Source organism: Rutidosis leptorrhynchoides, chromosome 6, assembly GCF_046630445.1.
Source record: "Rutidosis leptorrhynchoides isolate AG116_Rl617_1_P2 chromosome 6, CSIRO_AGI_Rlap_v1, whole genome shotgun sequence".
NCBI lineage: Eukaryota > Viridiplantae > Streptophyta > Magnoliopsida > Asterales > Asteraceae > Rutidosis > Rutidosis leptorrhynchoides.
The window spans coordinates 31209047-31226065 of NC_092338.1; the positions used below are offsets into that span (position 1 = coordinate 31209047).

The window sequence follows — 17019 nt, forward strand, 5'->3', positions numbered from 1 at the left end:
ATAGTTTTTAGCAGTGCGTTGTTGAGGCACCAGTAATTATATGAGAATGGTTCGAAATGGAGTAATAATAAGTCATCATAAAATCAATGGTTCTATGATGAACAAATAAATAAACTGTACATCTGTTATGCAATTATTAACTATTTTCAATCATAGATGATATTGTTATTTACGAAACGTCCTTTTGTGTGTTTATGTTGGCACTATATAAAATATTTCTTTCTGCTATAGAGTACCTTCCATTTTCTCCTGGGGGATTGATTCAGATACTCGTGAAAGGGCTTTTCAAAAAAAAAAAAAAAAAAAAAAAAATACTCGTGAAAAAATCGATTTATTCGATAGTTAGTAAGTAAACGGAGATCCGAATACCCGTGGAGAAAATCGGAAACCCGATAGTTAGTAAGTAAATGGGACCCGCCAGGTTTGGGACGAGGTTTTCGAATCGGGTTTGGGACTGGGATTACCTAGACCCGGCCCAAACCCGGCCCGATGCCATCATCTGTGTTTGACACCAGTCGGGCCGGAGGAGGATGAGGACTCGTAACCAGGCCTGAGGAGGTTGGGTTCATTCCTGTTGTCTGTGTATTGATTCAACAGGGAAGGACTATCGGTAGACACTAGCCCGATCAGCTAAGTGTCGTGTGTCCGTACAAGCCGCCGATCCTCATATTGTCTTTATGTTGTATGCTAGTTGGTTGTTAGCATGTTAGTGATGTTGTTCGCATGTGTGGTGCTTATGCGATATCTGTTAGATAGATTCCATTCACTTAGCGTTATGCTAATCCCCCACATTTCCACCCTTGTAGGTTTAGGTACTGCTAGTTTGGACGGGTGCTAGTGTTGAAGACATGTTTGACGTGTGAACTCTGATGTGGACTTTTGTAACATGTATTTTGTAATAAGTAACACCGTCGTGTAAACTTAAACTTATTTATGTGAATTTCTGCTGTGATGTATTTAATGTTGTGATTTTAATATAAGTCTTCCGTTGTGTTTAAAAAAAATGGTCAGTGTTACAGAACCACTCATAGTCTAAAATTTTAAAAAGATCAAAGGATTTGATTATATCGAAGGGATCAATCTTGATGAGAGGTACTGCCCAAGGAAAGGAAAATGTGACTTCCGGATCTGGGATAATAAAGAAAATAGAAACAAGATAAAATCGTATATCAAAACGACTTCTGGTATCACCGAAAGGATCGAAACCACATTCGTAGGCCGACAATTTTTCTGGATAGGTCGAATTATTGGAAGTAAATGGAAAAGGAAAATAAAAAAAAATGTTATTGTATATATATATATACTATATTCAAAAGTTCAAACGAAAATAAAACAAAAATGACGAGAACTGCGAGAACCATTAACTTACAAGGATTTTTACATTTGAGTATGTTGAATCACATATAAATGTTTACGGAGAATAAGATTGAACAAAAGATAGTTTGAAAACACCTATAATTTAACTATTTAATCAAATATATAATCTCTCGTTTACATGTGCAGATGTATTGTTAAGTTTTAACTATATAATCAAATATATAATTATTTGAATAATCCTTTTTTGTTCTTGTTTAAATTTTTTACGCCAAAAAAGTACTCACAACAACGAACACTCTTCCGTTGAATAAATAGCACAAACTCTAACATTTCAATGGGCTTCAAATTTCAAAATGCGCTTCCAATTTGCTATAAACCAATATACTACTCCGTATTAATGTTATAGCCATTTTGTAAGCGTATTGATAGGTCAATGTACATGATTAGGGATGGCAATGGATACCTGATCCAGTGGATATTCATCCGATCCACCTGATTATTCGTGGATATGGACGATCTAAATGGATATGGATATGGATATGGATTAAAAATTTCATCCATGGATAAACCCGCTTCCACCCGAAATAACTAAATATATAAATTTATCACTCAAATTAGTATCATTTATGTAGTGATATTTCATTAATTATATTCATATTCATCTTTCGTTATATTTTTTTCTAAAAATATAACTTTATTCTTATATTTTGTTTTGTTTAATTTAAATGTATTTATCGTACTTTGGCGGTTTAAATGTGATTCCATGTAACTAAAAATAAGCAACTTACATGTCGATATCTTTACACATTTAATAGGCTATTTATTGAGTATTTGTTATGTTATATATATTAGTAAAACAGTGACTTTCGGTCGCATAAACTATTAAAATTTTTTACTTTTAATCGTATATAATGAACCACCGCTTATAATTGTTAAAAATAAGATAAATTTAAACGGATGCTTGTATCTGAGAGTAAAATTGGTTGGGCTTGAGTTGCCACCTTCGCATCTTGGACCAATCTGTGTATGTAGAATGTGTGTAATGGACAAAATGTCCCGGCGATATACTTGCTGCCTTTCAAAAAAAAAAAAAAATACGGATATGGATAATTATCCATTAACCCGCTTCACCCGACGGATATGGATATGGATGGATGAAAACTAAAAAAAATAAATGGATATGGATATGGATATGGATACGGCTTCACCCGATCCATATCCGATCCATTGGAATCCCTATACATGATACTTTATCTGCAGTAACCCGCATCCCGACTCTCATCTAGTTAGTACTAACTACGTTGGATTTGTTTAATAACTATAGACACACTTATTGTTCAATCATTATGGATGGTTGCTATTGTGTCATTGAAAACAATTTCATCATCATGTGATATTTACTACGGAGTAATATAAAACAAAGGTGGACCAACCTCGGATTAACATATCTCTAATATCACAAAATCCTGGCGGCTTACTTTTTGATTAAAATGGTACAATGATGTAAACAGCTAATTACACTTAATTGGTGGAGATAAATTATAATATCACTGCGTCAACTAAGTTGTAAATAATTGTAAGCCCATCTAATGGCATTATTATTTTTATCTTGAATCATTGTCCAACTTGCTACTACGATCAGAGCCTATGCTTGGATCTATATGTACCCACATACAGCATACCTACTATGCTTGGATCTATATGTACCCACATACAGCATACCTCAAACGATTCCGTGTCCACAATTTCACGTCTATGAGAATGATTGAGAGTTTGTTCCAAGCTCTCGCGAACAAGTCCCTCATATTCCACTGAATTATTGGGAGAATCATTGCATTGTAAACACAATTTATGAAAGGGGGAGTCAATAAAAATCAAAATATAGTATATACATATACAATAATAATTTACTAATATTATCCAGAATTTAAAAAAAAAAAAAAAAAAAAAAAGTGATATCTTAAATATCTACCTACATCCTAAGATTGAGTCCTAGGAAGTAATTATGACTTTTAACCACACTATTAAGTAATGGTAAAAAACTTGAATTAACCCCTCTAACATCTAATTAATACATGTAGTAAAAGTATTATAGAACTGAATTATTAACATTTAATGAATCTAATTAGCAATTAACAATTTAATAAATCTAAGTTTAACTATAAGAGTATAGTTAATTAACAAGAGCTTTAAATCCGCTTTAAATCCCCTAAACTAAATGCTATAAGTTTGAGCCATGATAGGAGTTATTCTTTTTTGATATCCAATAAAATTAAAGGATTATTTCTAAACATATTACAAATTACAAGTAGGTCATGTGACCATATAAGAGTAGTAAAAAAGGACTTTTAATTCCCAAGCGGCTAACATAATGAGTTTTTACCTTTATAAGAGGTATTGGTTATCAATTTACAATACTACTAAATTTTTGTTTTGAGTTCTGAAGTAAAATATAAGTCTTAAACTCCAAAATTAACTGTTGGTAATATAAAGGTTTAAACTCCAACATTTAACGAATGATAACAAAAGAAAAAATAAACATAGAGTCTAAATTAAAAAAAATGGTAAAAAAAAAAAGTATACAACAACAACAACAACATACCCAATCCCACATGTATGGGGTACGGGGGAGGTGAGACGTAGACAATCCTTCATCTATCCTAGAATAAAGAGAAATCATTTCTCCACCCCGAGTGAAACACTCACAAGAGTAGGGAAAGTCATCTCTCCTTCTATTCGACGGGTAAAGAGATTGCTTCCAGGAGGACCTCCTCCCAAAAGGTAGAAGAAAATAAAATAATACAAAAACAAATAAGAATAGAAATAAATAAAGAAAATACTTTAAATAAAATGAAATAAATAAATAAATACAGCGAATAAAATAAATACATACATGATAAAAATAAATAAAAAGAAGACGCCATGAAAATGGAAGAATCAAATTTCCATGGGTTTTAAATCAAGCCTGAAATTCAATTTAGCCACGAAGCGGCAGTCAAGTCGCCAATAAATCGACGTCTGTTGTTGCCTCGATTAATAGGGCCATAAAAAAAAATAGGTAACAAAATAATATATATATATATATATATATATATATATATATATATATATATATATATATATATATATATATATATATATATATATATATATATATATATATATATATTTTTAATGAGTTTATAACTCACAACAATAAACAATGACACCTTTAAACCCATGAAATGAAGATCATCATTTTTTAACTCCCAACATTAAATAACGGCAAATGAATTGATGCAATGATACATGCTAGATTATTACGTTGTAGTAACTAAGTAGTTGATTCGGTTTATATATTTTATTTAATAACGTTAAATAATAATCGTGTTTATAAGGTTTCACACTACGGTGAGAGACTACATAATAAGAAATGTGTTAGGTTTGGTTGTCCATGTGCACATTTTCTTTTATGCACGACATGTGCCCATATGGTGAACAAAACCTTCCAATTGTCACACTATCTCATCAGTTTGTCTCTCACACACACGAAACAAAAAAATGCGCTTCAATTTCTTAAACATAATGACAAAAGGTTCATATCTCTATCTTACTATTATGAAAAAGTCTTATGTAAACACTCTAATATGATATCTTCCCATAATTAATTATTTATTGTTTTGAATTTCAGTCGGATATAACTATACGTGTATATATGAATATAGGTTGACAGTTGAGTTTAACCTTCATTTTCAAATAGCTTGATTGTCAATTGTAACTTTTAGAATTTTCCAATAAGGTGATAGTTAACTTCATCATTCTTTCTTCACATTCAATCAAAACCATACATTTTCACTGCATTGATATCTCAAAAAGATGTCTATATTCGATTAAACGATTCACCCTTTTTCTAAATTGATATTTCAAAAAAAATCCTATTAATGAGTTTCATTTTCAATTTGTACATGATGTATGTATATGTATGTCTATCTTTATATATTTTTAATTATGTATCATATATTATACAATTATACATTATATATACCTATGGATGATTATGGATGATTGTTTATGTGGATGATTAGAAATAATAATGAATGACAATCATGACAGAAGGAAGACAAGGATAAAGAGTTGAAGAAATCCACAAGAAATGTCATTTGCACGGAGACTTGCAACATTGTATGTAAAAAATAGAGGTGCTACAAAACTCTTAAACTACACAATTTATTTTTATTTTGTTTATTTCTTTTAAATATTATTTTTATCGGTTGCGTCACCTATTGCTAAAATTTTATTCCAAGTTTATATAGAGACATTACTATTTACTATACTATTAATAAAATAAAAAATTTGAGTTAACACTAATGCAAACAACATTTCACGGTTGAACAAAAAGACACAAATCATTGGGTATTAATGTATATGATAAATGATAGAATATGACTATATGATAAGCAAAATTTATATGTTTTTCAGAACGATTATATGTGAATATATAATTTGAACACTCTTAGTAGTACCCAAACAACCTAATGAATACGTAAATATTAAAATGAAAAGACAAATCCGTGCAACGCACGGGCTTTACCCCTAGTAGTAGTAAAAAAGCACTCCGTTAAATGATACGGAGTAGTTACTTAATCATTATCTTTAATGATTACCTAACTAATAAATATAAATATTTTTATAAAAAATAATGTGTTAATTGTTACCGAGTATGTTTTTTATATTATTTTATTTTATATTTTATTTATCTTTTGATTTAATCATAACATTCTTTACCATTATATTTACATATTAAACGGAGTACAAACTCGTTAGACACAAAAGTATATAGAAACGCATCTACCTATAATTTCTATTAAAATTATATAATAATGATGTCATTACTAGACTATTTTTTTTGTTGAGAAAATATCAAAAAGAAAAAATTTAAGTCCTTAAGGTGATGTCATTAATCAAATTAATGAGTAATTAAATTAAATCTACTTATTTATTTATTTCATGTTTTTTCGAGAAAAAATTCACTCTCATTAATTATTATTATATTATTATTCAAATTCAATTATGATTTCTTTTTACGGGATTAATTACGTTATATATGTATGCGAAATACACATCTCAATAAAAGGTTCTATGTAGACTTTTGTGACAATGAAAATAGTAATTGTAACGAAAATTGAAAGATAATGGTGAGAGAATAAATGTAGTTCATTTATTCCGACCAAGTTAAATACATCAATGTGTTTGTAAAAACAACGAGAAGTTCCTTAGTCAGAATCCGTCGGGTCATTAAACTAAACGACTTTAGCGTTTAAATGCACTTAATACCTAAAATATATCACTAAACTGTTTTATTTAAACAAACTCGTAGTTTCACATGTCATTTTAGTAAGATATGAAAGTTGACTGTAAAAGTTATATAATAACACCAAAACAATTAATCACTTAAACCGATAATAAAACTTTCATGAAACCAAAACCAAAATAAAGTAATAATTGTAGGCGCGACCTATAAATAATGTTTTTACATCTAGCTACAGACAAGGTAGTGTTGTGAAAATTCTAATAAAGTGTATTACCATTACCAATATAACTAATAGACAAAATTTGTCTTATTTGTTATGAATAGTACTATTTAATTTTTCGTTTTTCACAAACCTAATCCCCTAACTTTCATTAAAATACAAATCGAACCCCCACTGTATACCTATATTCTAACTTATTATTTATCCCATCACTAACACCCAAAATATTGAATAATAACACCCACCACGCTTTATCGATTTGTACACTGCGCTCAAACAGTAGGACCCACATAGGCCACTACTGCGCTACATTTTTTTTGTCTCCAACGATAAAAGAAACAACCCTTCAATGCTACCAAAAGATGTCGAAAAACATTCTTTTTTACAAAATAGATCAACTAACTTTAACGCTAAAAGAAGCAACTTTCACAAAAGGAACAACCCTTCAATGTTAGATGTCGAAAAAAAAAAAAATTACAAAATAAATCAAGACTTTTTTTTAACTTGCATTCAAAACGGAGCCTCCGGCACGAAGCGAGGGCTCCACAACTAGTTAAGACCAATTCTAGCCGAGTGTTAGATGGTTCCGTCAGTTGAGCTGAATTTAAGTGACGGAATCTGACGCCGGTTAACCTGACATTTGATTTTGAAACAAATGAGAGTTAGTCGGCATATTGACGAAATAGATTTTGAGTGTGAAATTTGGAGTTTTTTAACGGATGCTTGTAATTTAAAAACATATTTAAGAAAATGGGATGTTTTAAAAAATATTTATCATTTACTATTATTTTCGTTTTTACTTTTTTAATTAAAGTAGATAAAATTAATAGCTAAAGACTTGGTCCATTAATCCACACGCAGCAAACGATCATCTATTTTCCAATCCTCCTAGTAGCCATCGTCAATAAAGTATAACTCACACTCAAACTACAAATTTTTTTAATTTACATAAGTTCTACTATGTGTTACAGTAGCTTTTTTCAACATTGTTCTTTACTTTTTTAATAAAAAAAGTGAAACTGTTAGGCAAATGACAATCTATAATTTCAAAGCTTTTATTTTTATACATTAGTTTAGTCAATTAATTTTCTTGGTACGTGAAAAGTCACAAGACGTTGTTCAAACTGTTCATGTCGTTTAGGGAAGACAATAAGGAGAGAAAAATTAGTGATTCGTAGATATTCGTGCTCGTGATGAGTTGGTAAATTAAAAAAAAATCACTCGTGAGTGCAGGGAGGGTAAAAATTTTAGTTGTTGATGGGCCGTGTTCGGGTCGTGAATATATCAAGTTGTTGCTGGTAAAATCGACTTGTGAATCTGTGATACTCTCGAGAAAATCGTGGGTATACCTCTTAACCCGCGTACATATATTTAATTAAACATTAACCCGAGGTAGACGGGAGCCGACCGGTGAAGAAAAAAACCATGTTAGAGAAGTCTCTGATGCAAGAGAATCGTTTATTTCTTTTGCAAGTGTCATTCGTAATGTCGTTTTTTATGTTACTCAACATATCTAGGTCAATGTGAATCTACAATAATGTTTATTAACATATTTGATATACAAACTAATCAGGCATACTTATGGTAAATAAATCACGATGATATTATAACCATCTTTTTTAATGCAATTTATATATTTGATTTACGCAAAATTGATTGATGAGCTAATTACTTTATAAAAATTTTTATTTGATAATTAACTTGAAGATTTTTAGTTAGTACTGTATATGTTTATTTTTTATATATAATGTGGAGAATATGTACTCCGTAAATCTTAGATGGTAGAATTGCCGAAAAAAATGATAAAGTGGTAAATTTCTAATGCAGTAAATTGGTTTATATATATAAAAATTGGCACTTACTTTGTATTGTGAAATATTTTGAAAACTACGAGGGTTGTTAAATTACTTTTCAAAAGCACTACAGTGTACCAAATAACCCCAAATCATAATTCAAGATATTTTATACCTATTTATTTAATTTATTTTTTCCACCAAATTTTCCACCAGATTTTACCAAATCACCCTAAAAATATATGACATAAAAATTGACTTTTTTAGTTAATCAACGTCAAAAATCTACTTTTTTCATCAAAAATGCACAATTTGTCTCTAACGTCACAGTTAGGGTTAGAAATAATCTAAGAGGCATTGGGTACTCTGATTTCACCAACCATGAACAGTAAATGAGATATAATATATTAGTTAATATTCATCACGCATATGATTTATGTTAATTAACATTCAGTCACATTGTTTCCTCATCTTTCTCTTTTTTCTTGCTTCTCTCTAGATTGGAATCATATCATATACATTTATGTATATATGTGTGTGTTTGTGTGGGTGTTTTTATTAATATTACTAATCTAAATTGAAAATTTCGACTTCTTTATCGTTTTAGATAAATTTAGTAATTTATTTTCTTTTAGGTGGATTTTGAAAAAATTATTTGGTAGATTTATCAACATCATGAATGAAATGTGAATTGATTTAGCAAAAAATAATTTAGCAAATTTATCAACATCGTGAATGAAATATAAATGGATTTTGCCCATTCACTAGTGGCATTTTCTTTTTAACTATTTTGAGTAGTTGCATAATTTTTTTTCTCCTTTGAAAAGCAAAACATCATTTATTTATGAATCAGCCCACACACATGTACAAGGTTACATAATTGCTAACAGCATCAATTTTAGCTATTGAAGCGCTACCAAACGAAGACAAAGACGACGTATACAAATTCTAAACTAACAGAAGCTATGGTGCAGACTACAACATAAAAAATAATTGAATCATCAACCGATTCCAACTTTGGTATTAGATGGAAGCACATAAAAACACGGATTTATTAGTCATTGTGATTTAGCAAAAAAAAAAAAAAAAAGATTTCTTGAATCTTTTCGAGATCTATTGGAAGCTTTGAATTCTGATATTATTAAGTATTGTGGAGGCAACCCAATTAATTTACGAAATATGTCGTTGTTACGATTTTTTCATGGATTGTAGTAGCATTCCCATTTTGTAGCTTGCCAAATACATTTTCTCGAATCCGAATTCAAAGCGTAAATTGTTGCCAAATACTAGTATGTTTTGCAGGAAATGGCATGTTTTGCATAATAACTAAATTAAAGTTAACTGAAGAAAAGGTATTTGAAAACCAACATTTTTTATCACCAAACTTTAAGGAACAACTTGGTGCCAAAAAAATTAGAAGTCTTAACATGGATATCAAAGCTTAGAAGATTGCTGGTAAGATGTGAATACGAAAAACGTGGTATTGATTTGAGAGAAGGCATACAAATGGTGGGGCTTCAATAGGTTACAAATCTTAGCATTAACGATGTCTTCCATGGGAACCTTTCCCAAATTTCAACTCCGTTTGGCAAGACGTTGAGTGGTCATATTGGTATCTTATTTGGAAGAATCGTAATTCCAAAATTTTCAAAAACAAGTTGTGGAACGAGCTTCTTTGGGAAAACGGCGCATAAAAAAGGGATGGCCCGTCAAAAGTCCGGTGCCTTCGCATTTGATCCCTATATCAGCAAAAAATTGTACTAAACTACATCATACAAGAATTTTACCATGAATCCATTGATTCTATATGATTTTTTATATTACTACCCCTTTACCACTTTATTCATACATGGAGTCGGGGGGGTCCAGTGGCACTCAATGAAATTCAAATTAAATGTTATGAATGGATTACGAGAAGATTGAGGAATCGAAAGATAGACGGGTTGATTTGGATTTCGGACCTACGTGCATCTCTAAGGTGAGAGCGGGATCAGATTACCGTCTCCTCTTCAAAGTCTATATGCCTTGGGTACAAGCTCTTCATCCATATCATAGGTGACTTTGCATGTAGGATTGTATAGTGTATATGTGTGAGGTGTTCTGCTTGTTTAGTGCATAGATTAACGGCATCTTTGTATTTAACTCTCGAGATTGTATTTTTTTGACGTCTTAGTAAAATAGTTTGGCTTTTCAAAATAAAATAATACTCCTTACGTCCTTAATTTATTGTCCAGTATTTTATTTTGGGATGTCTCAAATTAACTGTCTACTACCATAAATTGAAAAGATCAAGAAGGTTAAGTTTTATTATGCCCTTAATGTATATGGATATGATTAAAGGGAAAGAAAGGTAAGGGCAAAACTGAAAAGTAAAAGAATGAACAATGAAATTTCCGTAGTTATTATTATCGGAGCTAATCAACTAGTGATGTTATTGTATTATTTGTCAGGATAATCTATCCTATACATACTAAAATCCGTTAGGCTTTTGGTCGTTTGGTCTACACAAAAACGACAACAGTGAATACCCCCCTTTCACACTTTGCTTTTTCACTTTTCCACCCTCACCTTTACCCAACTTACAGAAAACCCACCAAACCCCAGGGGAATAAATTGTAAATTCCCTAAATTATAATAAAAACTCCACCCAAACCTTTCGACAGCCAGTATCCTTCTCCTCGCTCCGAGTTAAATTTCACCAAACACTCCGTTAAACTCAAAATATTTTTTGAACAAAACGAAACTAACTACGTTCGAAACGGACACTTTTTAAAAAACGCTAAACACAACGACAGCCCGTATCTTCCCGCTCGCCTCGAGTTAAATTTTTCCGACAGCACCGTCAGACTCGAAATAATTTTATGAACAAAACGATACTAACTACATTCGAAACGGACACTTTTTAAAAAATGCTAAACACAACGACAGCCCGTATCTTCCTGCTAGCCGCGAGTTAAATTTTTTCACCAAAACCGTCAGGCTCGAAATAATTTTATCAACAAAATGAAACTACCTACGTTCGAACCTGACAGATTTTAAAAAACACCAAAGATGACAACACCAACAACGAAGCATAACACATTGGCCGTTTTCCCTTCTGTAAATAAAACTGCGTTAAATATGAATACGCCGGCCGAAAGCCCCCGCTGCATCGCGCGGGCCGGGCCGGACCAATTAAACAGCTAAGTACAATTACACTACAAATCAAATATGTGTGATAACCATAAGACCAGAACCAATGGTATTGTTCCACGCGTCCACAAACTATACTATACCACTGGTATCACTCTTTTAAGCACCACAACACAACTGTGGTTATATTTTTCCAGGTAAAGAAACATCAAATGAAATTAAGGTGATATTTTTTTTATTTTATTTTTGTAACGGCGACTTTTTGGCATCAGTAGATCATTTCTTTCAATGATTCTCATCATTTGCACGTAACACACACGTTCGGGGGTAAACCCGAACCCGATTGACGTTATCTGGGAACACATTCATTCAGGCAGTGGTTCCGGGTAGGGGTCCGTGAACAAATCCGGTAAAACCTCCATATAGGGTCAAATCAATAAATAAACCACATACAAACCGACACGTGTCAATATGGGAATCACCCATTCACGTTTCATTATCTTCGGTTGATTTAATACAGTAACAGCCACAACATCTTCATCTTCCATCAAGGAAACTTGTTTAATTAGCATCAACAAAAAACAAAAAAGAAAATGGCTGCATGTAATGACCCGGACTTTTTCGATCAATCTATACTTATAAGATTAATATTTACATAAATTAAACTTACCAACATGATAAGCAATCCAAATTTTTGAGAATTATGTTTTGAAAAGAGTTTTACACAACGTTTGACCGTCTAGTTGACCGATGATATCACGAACTGTATAACATATGATAATTATACGTTTGTGTATATATATGTATATATACATATTTAACATGATCTAAGAATGCTGTAATACCTCATTTTGTATTAATAACAATAAGTTATAAGTATATTTTGAAACTACTAACTTAAGTTTTCAAAACGATAACCATACGTAACGTTATTTGACATAAATACTTATGACCTATAATGTTTATACATATATCGTATAAGTAATGTATTTAATCACTTTTAAGGACTTAAATACATAAAACAATATAAGTGTATTCACAAAAGATATCTATATTTGAATCCTCGTTCCGTTTTCACAAGATTTCTATACGTATATCTAGAGTATATGTACTCGTATCATACCTAGCTTCTATATGTATTTACTATTGGTATATACACATCAAATCACCACCAACCAGCCCTTGTTCATGCCTTATGTGTAAGGTAATTAGAAATTGGATGCTAGCATTGAAAGTCATACAAAATAACAAAAGGAAAACTTGTCCATGTCCCCCCCCCATTCACGTTTTATATGGCCTTCCCCATATCAATTCTAGTTCACCATTATCACTTCCAAATTACTCTCTAACACACCTACTTGAAAGCCATAAGAAACCCTCATCAATTCAGCAAGAAACCATGAAGATCTAGCCATAGAAACAAGCCTTAATCATCATAAGAAAACTCTTACAAAAACACTTCAAGAATCCTTCCAAGAACACAAGTTTACTTCCAATCTTTCATTCAACTCCATCACTCTTTTGGTTCTAGGTTTTTACTTCTCTTTTACAGCAATCTTGTCCAAGTAACTTGAGGTAGTAACTTTGTTCATAACCTTATTCGATTCATATATATATAGCTATCTTATTTTATGGTATAAAATTTTAACAACAAGAACATAGTTTGAATGTTTTCAAACTTGTTTGCAAACTAAATAGATCCTTCTAACTTAACTTTTAAAATACTTCAAGACATGTAATATATCATAAATATATGCTAATTTAACAAGGTATAACTTGGTTTTTCAAAGAACACCTTAAAAACTGTTTTTACGACGTCGGAGTGCAACCGGGGGCGGTTTTGGGTTGGATAATTAAAAACTATTTTGAACCTTGAATTGGAGGTTTATTTTCTGGAAAAATGATATTTACTATGAATATGATAACACATAAAAATTTCATGATTTAACTCAAAGTATAAGTATTTTTAGAAAAATAATCATTTAATGTTGTTTACATAAGGGAAAATGATTAACTTCATAAGTTTCACCAAAGTTTGACCTATGACCTGTGATTTCGAATACAAACTAAGGTATTTACAGTTCATAGTCTTAAAGAAGAACTCGATCCAAGGAAGTGGCAAGTTGAACCAACGAAAACGGAGTTGTAACGAAGAAACTATGACCAAAACAAGATCGGATATCCAAAACTAGTTTAGCCACGAAAATAATTGGAGAAAATTAAATGAATCACATCTTTCTAAAATAACATGATATTTTATATATATGTACTCATAATTTAATTTTATATATTTCAGGACCACCCGTAAACAATACGAGAAGATTAATCATAAGATCCCATGATTGTACGCAACACGTCATTTGACAACACCGGTACTTTATGTACGCAACACGTCATTTGACAACACCAGTACCGTGGGTCAAGATTAATCCCGACCAATACAAATACGATGGGGTTTTATTTATTTCGATGGGGGTTTTATTTATTAAACACCTAAATATGAACCATTAAAATTGAATTACTAACATCGGACTGCTAACTACGGACTAAGAAATTATTAAAACTATTAAAAGTATAATAAAGTATATATGTGACGATTGTTTAAAATGGAAATATATTGATAAACTATATATGGATAGGTTCGTGATATCAACCGGAGACCAAGTCAAAATATATATATCTTCAAGGCAAAAGTGAGTATATAGTCCCACTTTTAAACTCTAAGTATTTCGGGATGAGAATACATGTATTTTATGTTTTACGTTATGGACACAAGTAACTGAAAAATATATTCTACGTTGAGTTGTACCACTGGCATACTTCCCTGTAGCTTGGTAACTACTATTTACAGCGGTATTGTAAACGCGAATCCTGTTGATAGATCTATCGGGCCTGACAACCCCAACCGGACTGGCTGACCAGTATTCAACGGTTGCACAGTACTTCGTTTCGTGACTACACTTGGTACGGTGTAGTAAGATTTCATAATAAAGGGAATATGCGACGTGATTAAATGTTAAGTATGGTTACCAAGTGCTCAACCACTTAGAATATTTTTATTAAAATGTTTACATATGAAATCTTGTGGTCTATATTTATATCGCTGCCGGCATTAAACCTATATCTCACCAACTTTATGTTGACGTTTTAAACATGTCTATTCTCAGGTGATAACTAAAAGTTTCCGCTGCAACATGTTGAATTTAAGCAAGATCTTGAGTATGCATATTTGTGTCAAAAATAAAACTGCATATCCGAGGAATTGTAATGTAAAATATACTAGAAATCGTATTGTTATCATCACATGTAAAGTTTGTAAGTCTAAGATTATCGCTAAACGATAATCATCTTTATATTGTCTAAAGCTTGTATTAACATAAGAGTTATGGTTTGTAATGTAAAATAAATGCAGTTGTTCTTTTAAAAATGTCGCATATAGAGGTCAATACCTCGCAATGAAATCATACGTTATCTAACTCGTTCTTATGGTTAAGGACGGGTTATGACACTGCAACCACAATGACATCATCCTCATTATCCCTGAAGCCATGTGCATTGAAGCTTCAGAATACATCTGCTAAAGGCCTTCCTTCTCTTACTAAAACCTCTTTCAAGATTCAAGTGTTGGGAATTAGTGAGGCTGTAATTTCCCAACAACTGGTATCAGAGCGTCAGGTTTGACGGGGGTCTCGGTTATAGGAGTCGGAGTATGCTCTGTGGTTGCCACGGGAGTGGATCGTCCACATCAGAAACGAGTTCTATTAATCGTATAGCGTATCTGGTTAAACAATATTTTTCTGATTCGGAGTAAGTGGTGTCTAGAATTTGTAGTGGACCGGGTGTTGAATTTTCCAATTTAACTGATCCTGTGCGCCACTCCACTACATCTGTCGGCCAGTCGAAACGTGAGCAAAATCAGAGAAAGTGTTGTTTATAGGATACGGATACGATGTCGAAGTTCAGTCCAATGAGGTTTGATGTAGAGAAATTTGATGGGAGGATCAATTTTGGCTTATGGCAGGTTCAAGTCAAGGATGTGTTGATTCAGTCCGGGTTACACAAGGCATTGAAAGGTAAACCCACCTTTGTTCCCAGCAGTGATTCTAGCAGTAAGTTCGATGAAGAAGAATGGGATGATATGGATTTTGTGACGACCCGGAAATTTACGACCAAATTTAAACTCAATCTTTATACGATTTCGACACTGAAATGTCCCGTTCATATTGATTATAAACGTTCCATATTAATTGATTTCGTCGCGAGGTCTTGACCTCTATATGAGACGTTTTTCAAAGACTGCATTCATTTTTAAAACAACCATAACCTTTATTTTATCTATAAAGGTTTAAAAAGCATTACGTAGATTATCAAGTAATGATAATCTAAAATATACCGTTTACACACGACCATTACATAATGGTTTACAATAAGAATATATTACATCAAAAATAAGTTTCTTGAATGCAGTTTTTACATAATATCATACAAGCATGGACTCCAAATCTTGTCCTTATTTTAGTATGCAACAGCGAAAGCTCTTAATAATCATCTGAGAATAAACATGCTTAAAACGTCAACAAAAATGTTGGTGAGTTATAGGTTTAACCTATACATTATCAAATCATAATAATAGATCAAAAGATTTCATATTTCAATATACATCCCATACATAGAGATAAAAATCATTCATATGGTGAACACCTGGTAACCGACATTAACAAGATGCATATAAGAATATCCCCTATCATTCCGGGAAATCCTTCGGACATGATAAAAACAACATCGAAGTACTAAAGCATCCGGTACTTTGGATGGGGTTTGTTAGGCCCAATATATCTATCTTTAGGATTCGCGTCAATTAGTAGATCGGTTTACTAATTCTTAGGCTACCAAGCAAAAGGGGCATATTCGGCTTCGATCATTCACCCATATAATGTAGTTTCATTTACTTATGTCTATTTCGTAAAACATTTATAAAACTGCATGTATTCTCATCCCAAAATATTAGATTTTAAAAGTGAGACTATAACTCACTTTCACAGATTTTTACTTCGTCGGGAAGTAAGACTTGGCCAATGGTCGATTCACGAACCTATAACAAATATGTACATATATATCAAAGTATGTTCAAAATATATTTACAACATTTTTAATACGTTTTAATGTTTTAAGTTTATTAAGTCAGCTATCCTCGTTAGTAACCTACAACTAGTTGTCCACAATTAGATGTACAGAAATAAATCGATATATATTATCTTGAATCAATC

The 17019-nt window shown here is 31.7% G+C and overlaps 1 protein-coding gene across 1 annotated transcript in view; it reads left to right on the forward strand.

Moving 5' to 3' along the window:
- The first annotated feature begins 15271 nt into the window (after positions 1-15271).
- The window catches only part of LOC139853529 (photosystem II 10 kDa polypeptide, chloroplastic-like), a 58259-nt gene continuing 56511 nt past the window's right edge, over positions 15272-17019 (forward strand). The window contains exon 1 of the mRNA XM_071842920.1: positions 15272-15373. Coding sequence (XP_071699021.1) covers positions 15272-15373 — 102 coding nt within the window. The remainder of the gene's footprint in view (positions 15374-17019) is intronic.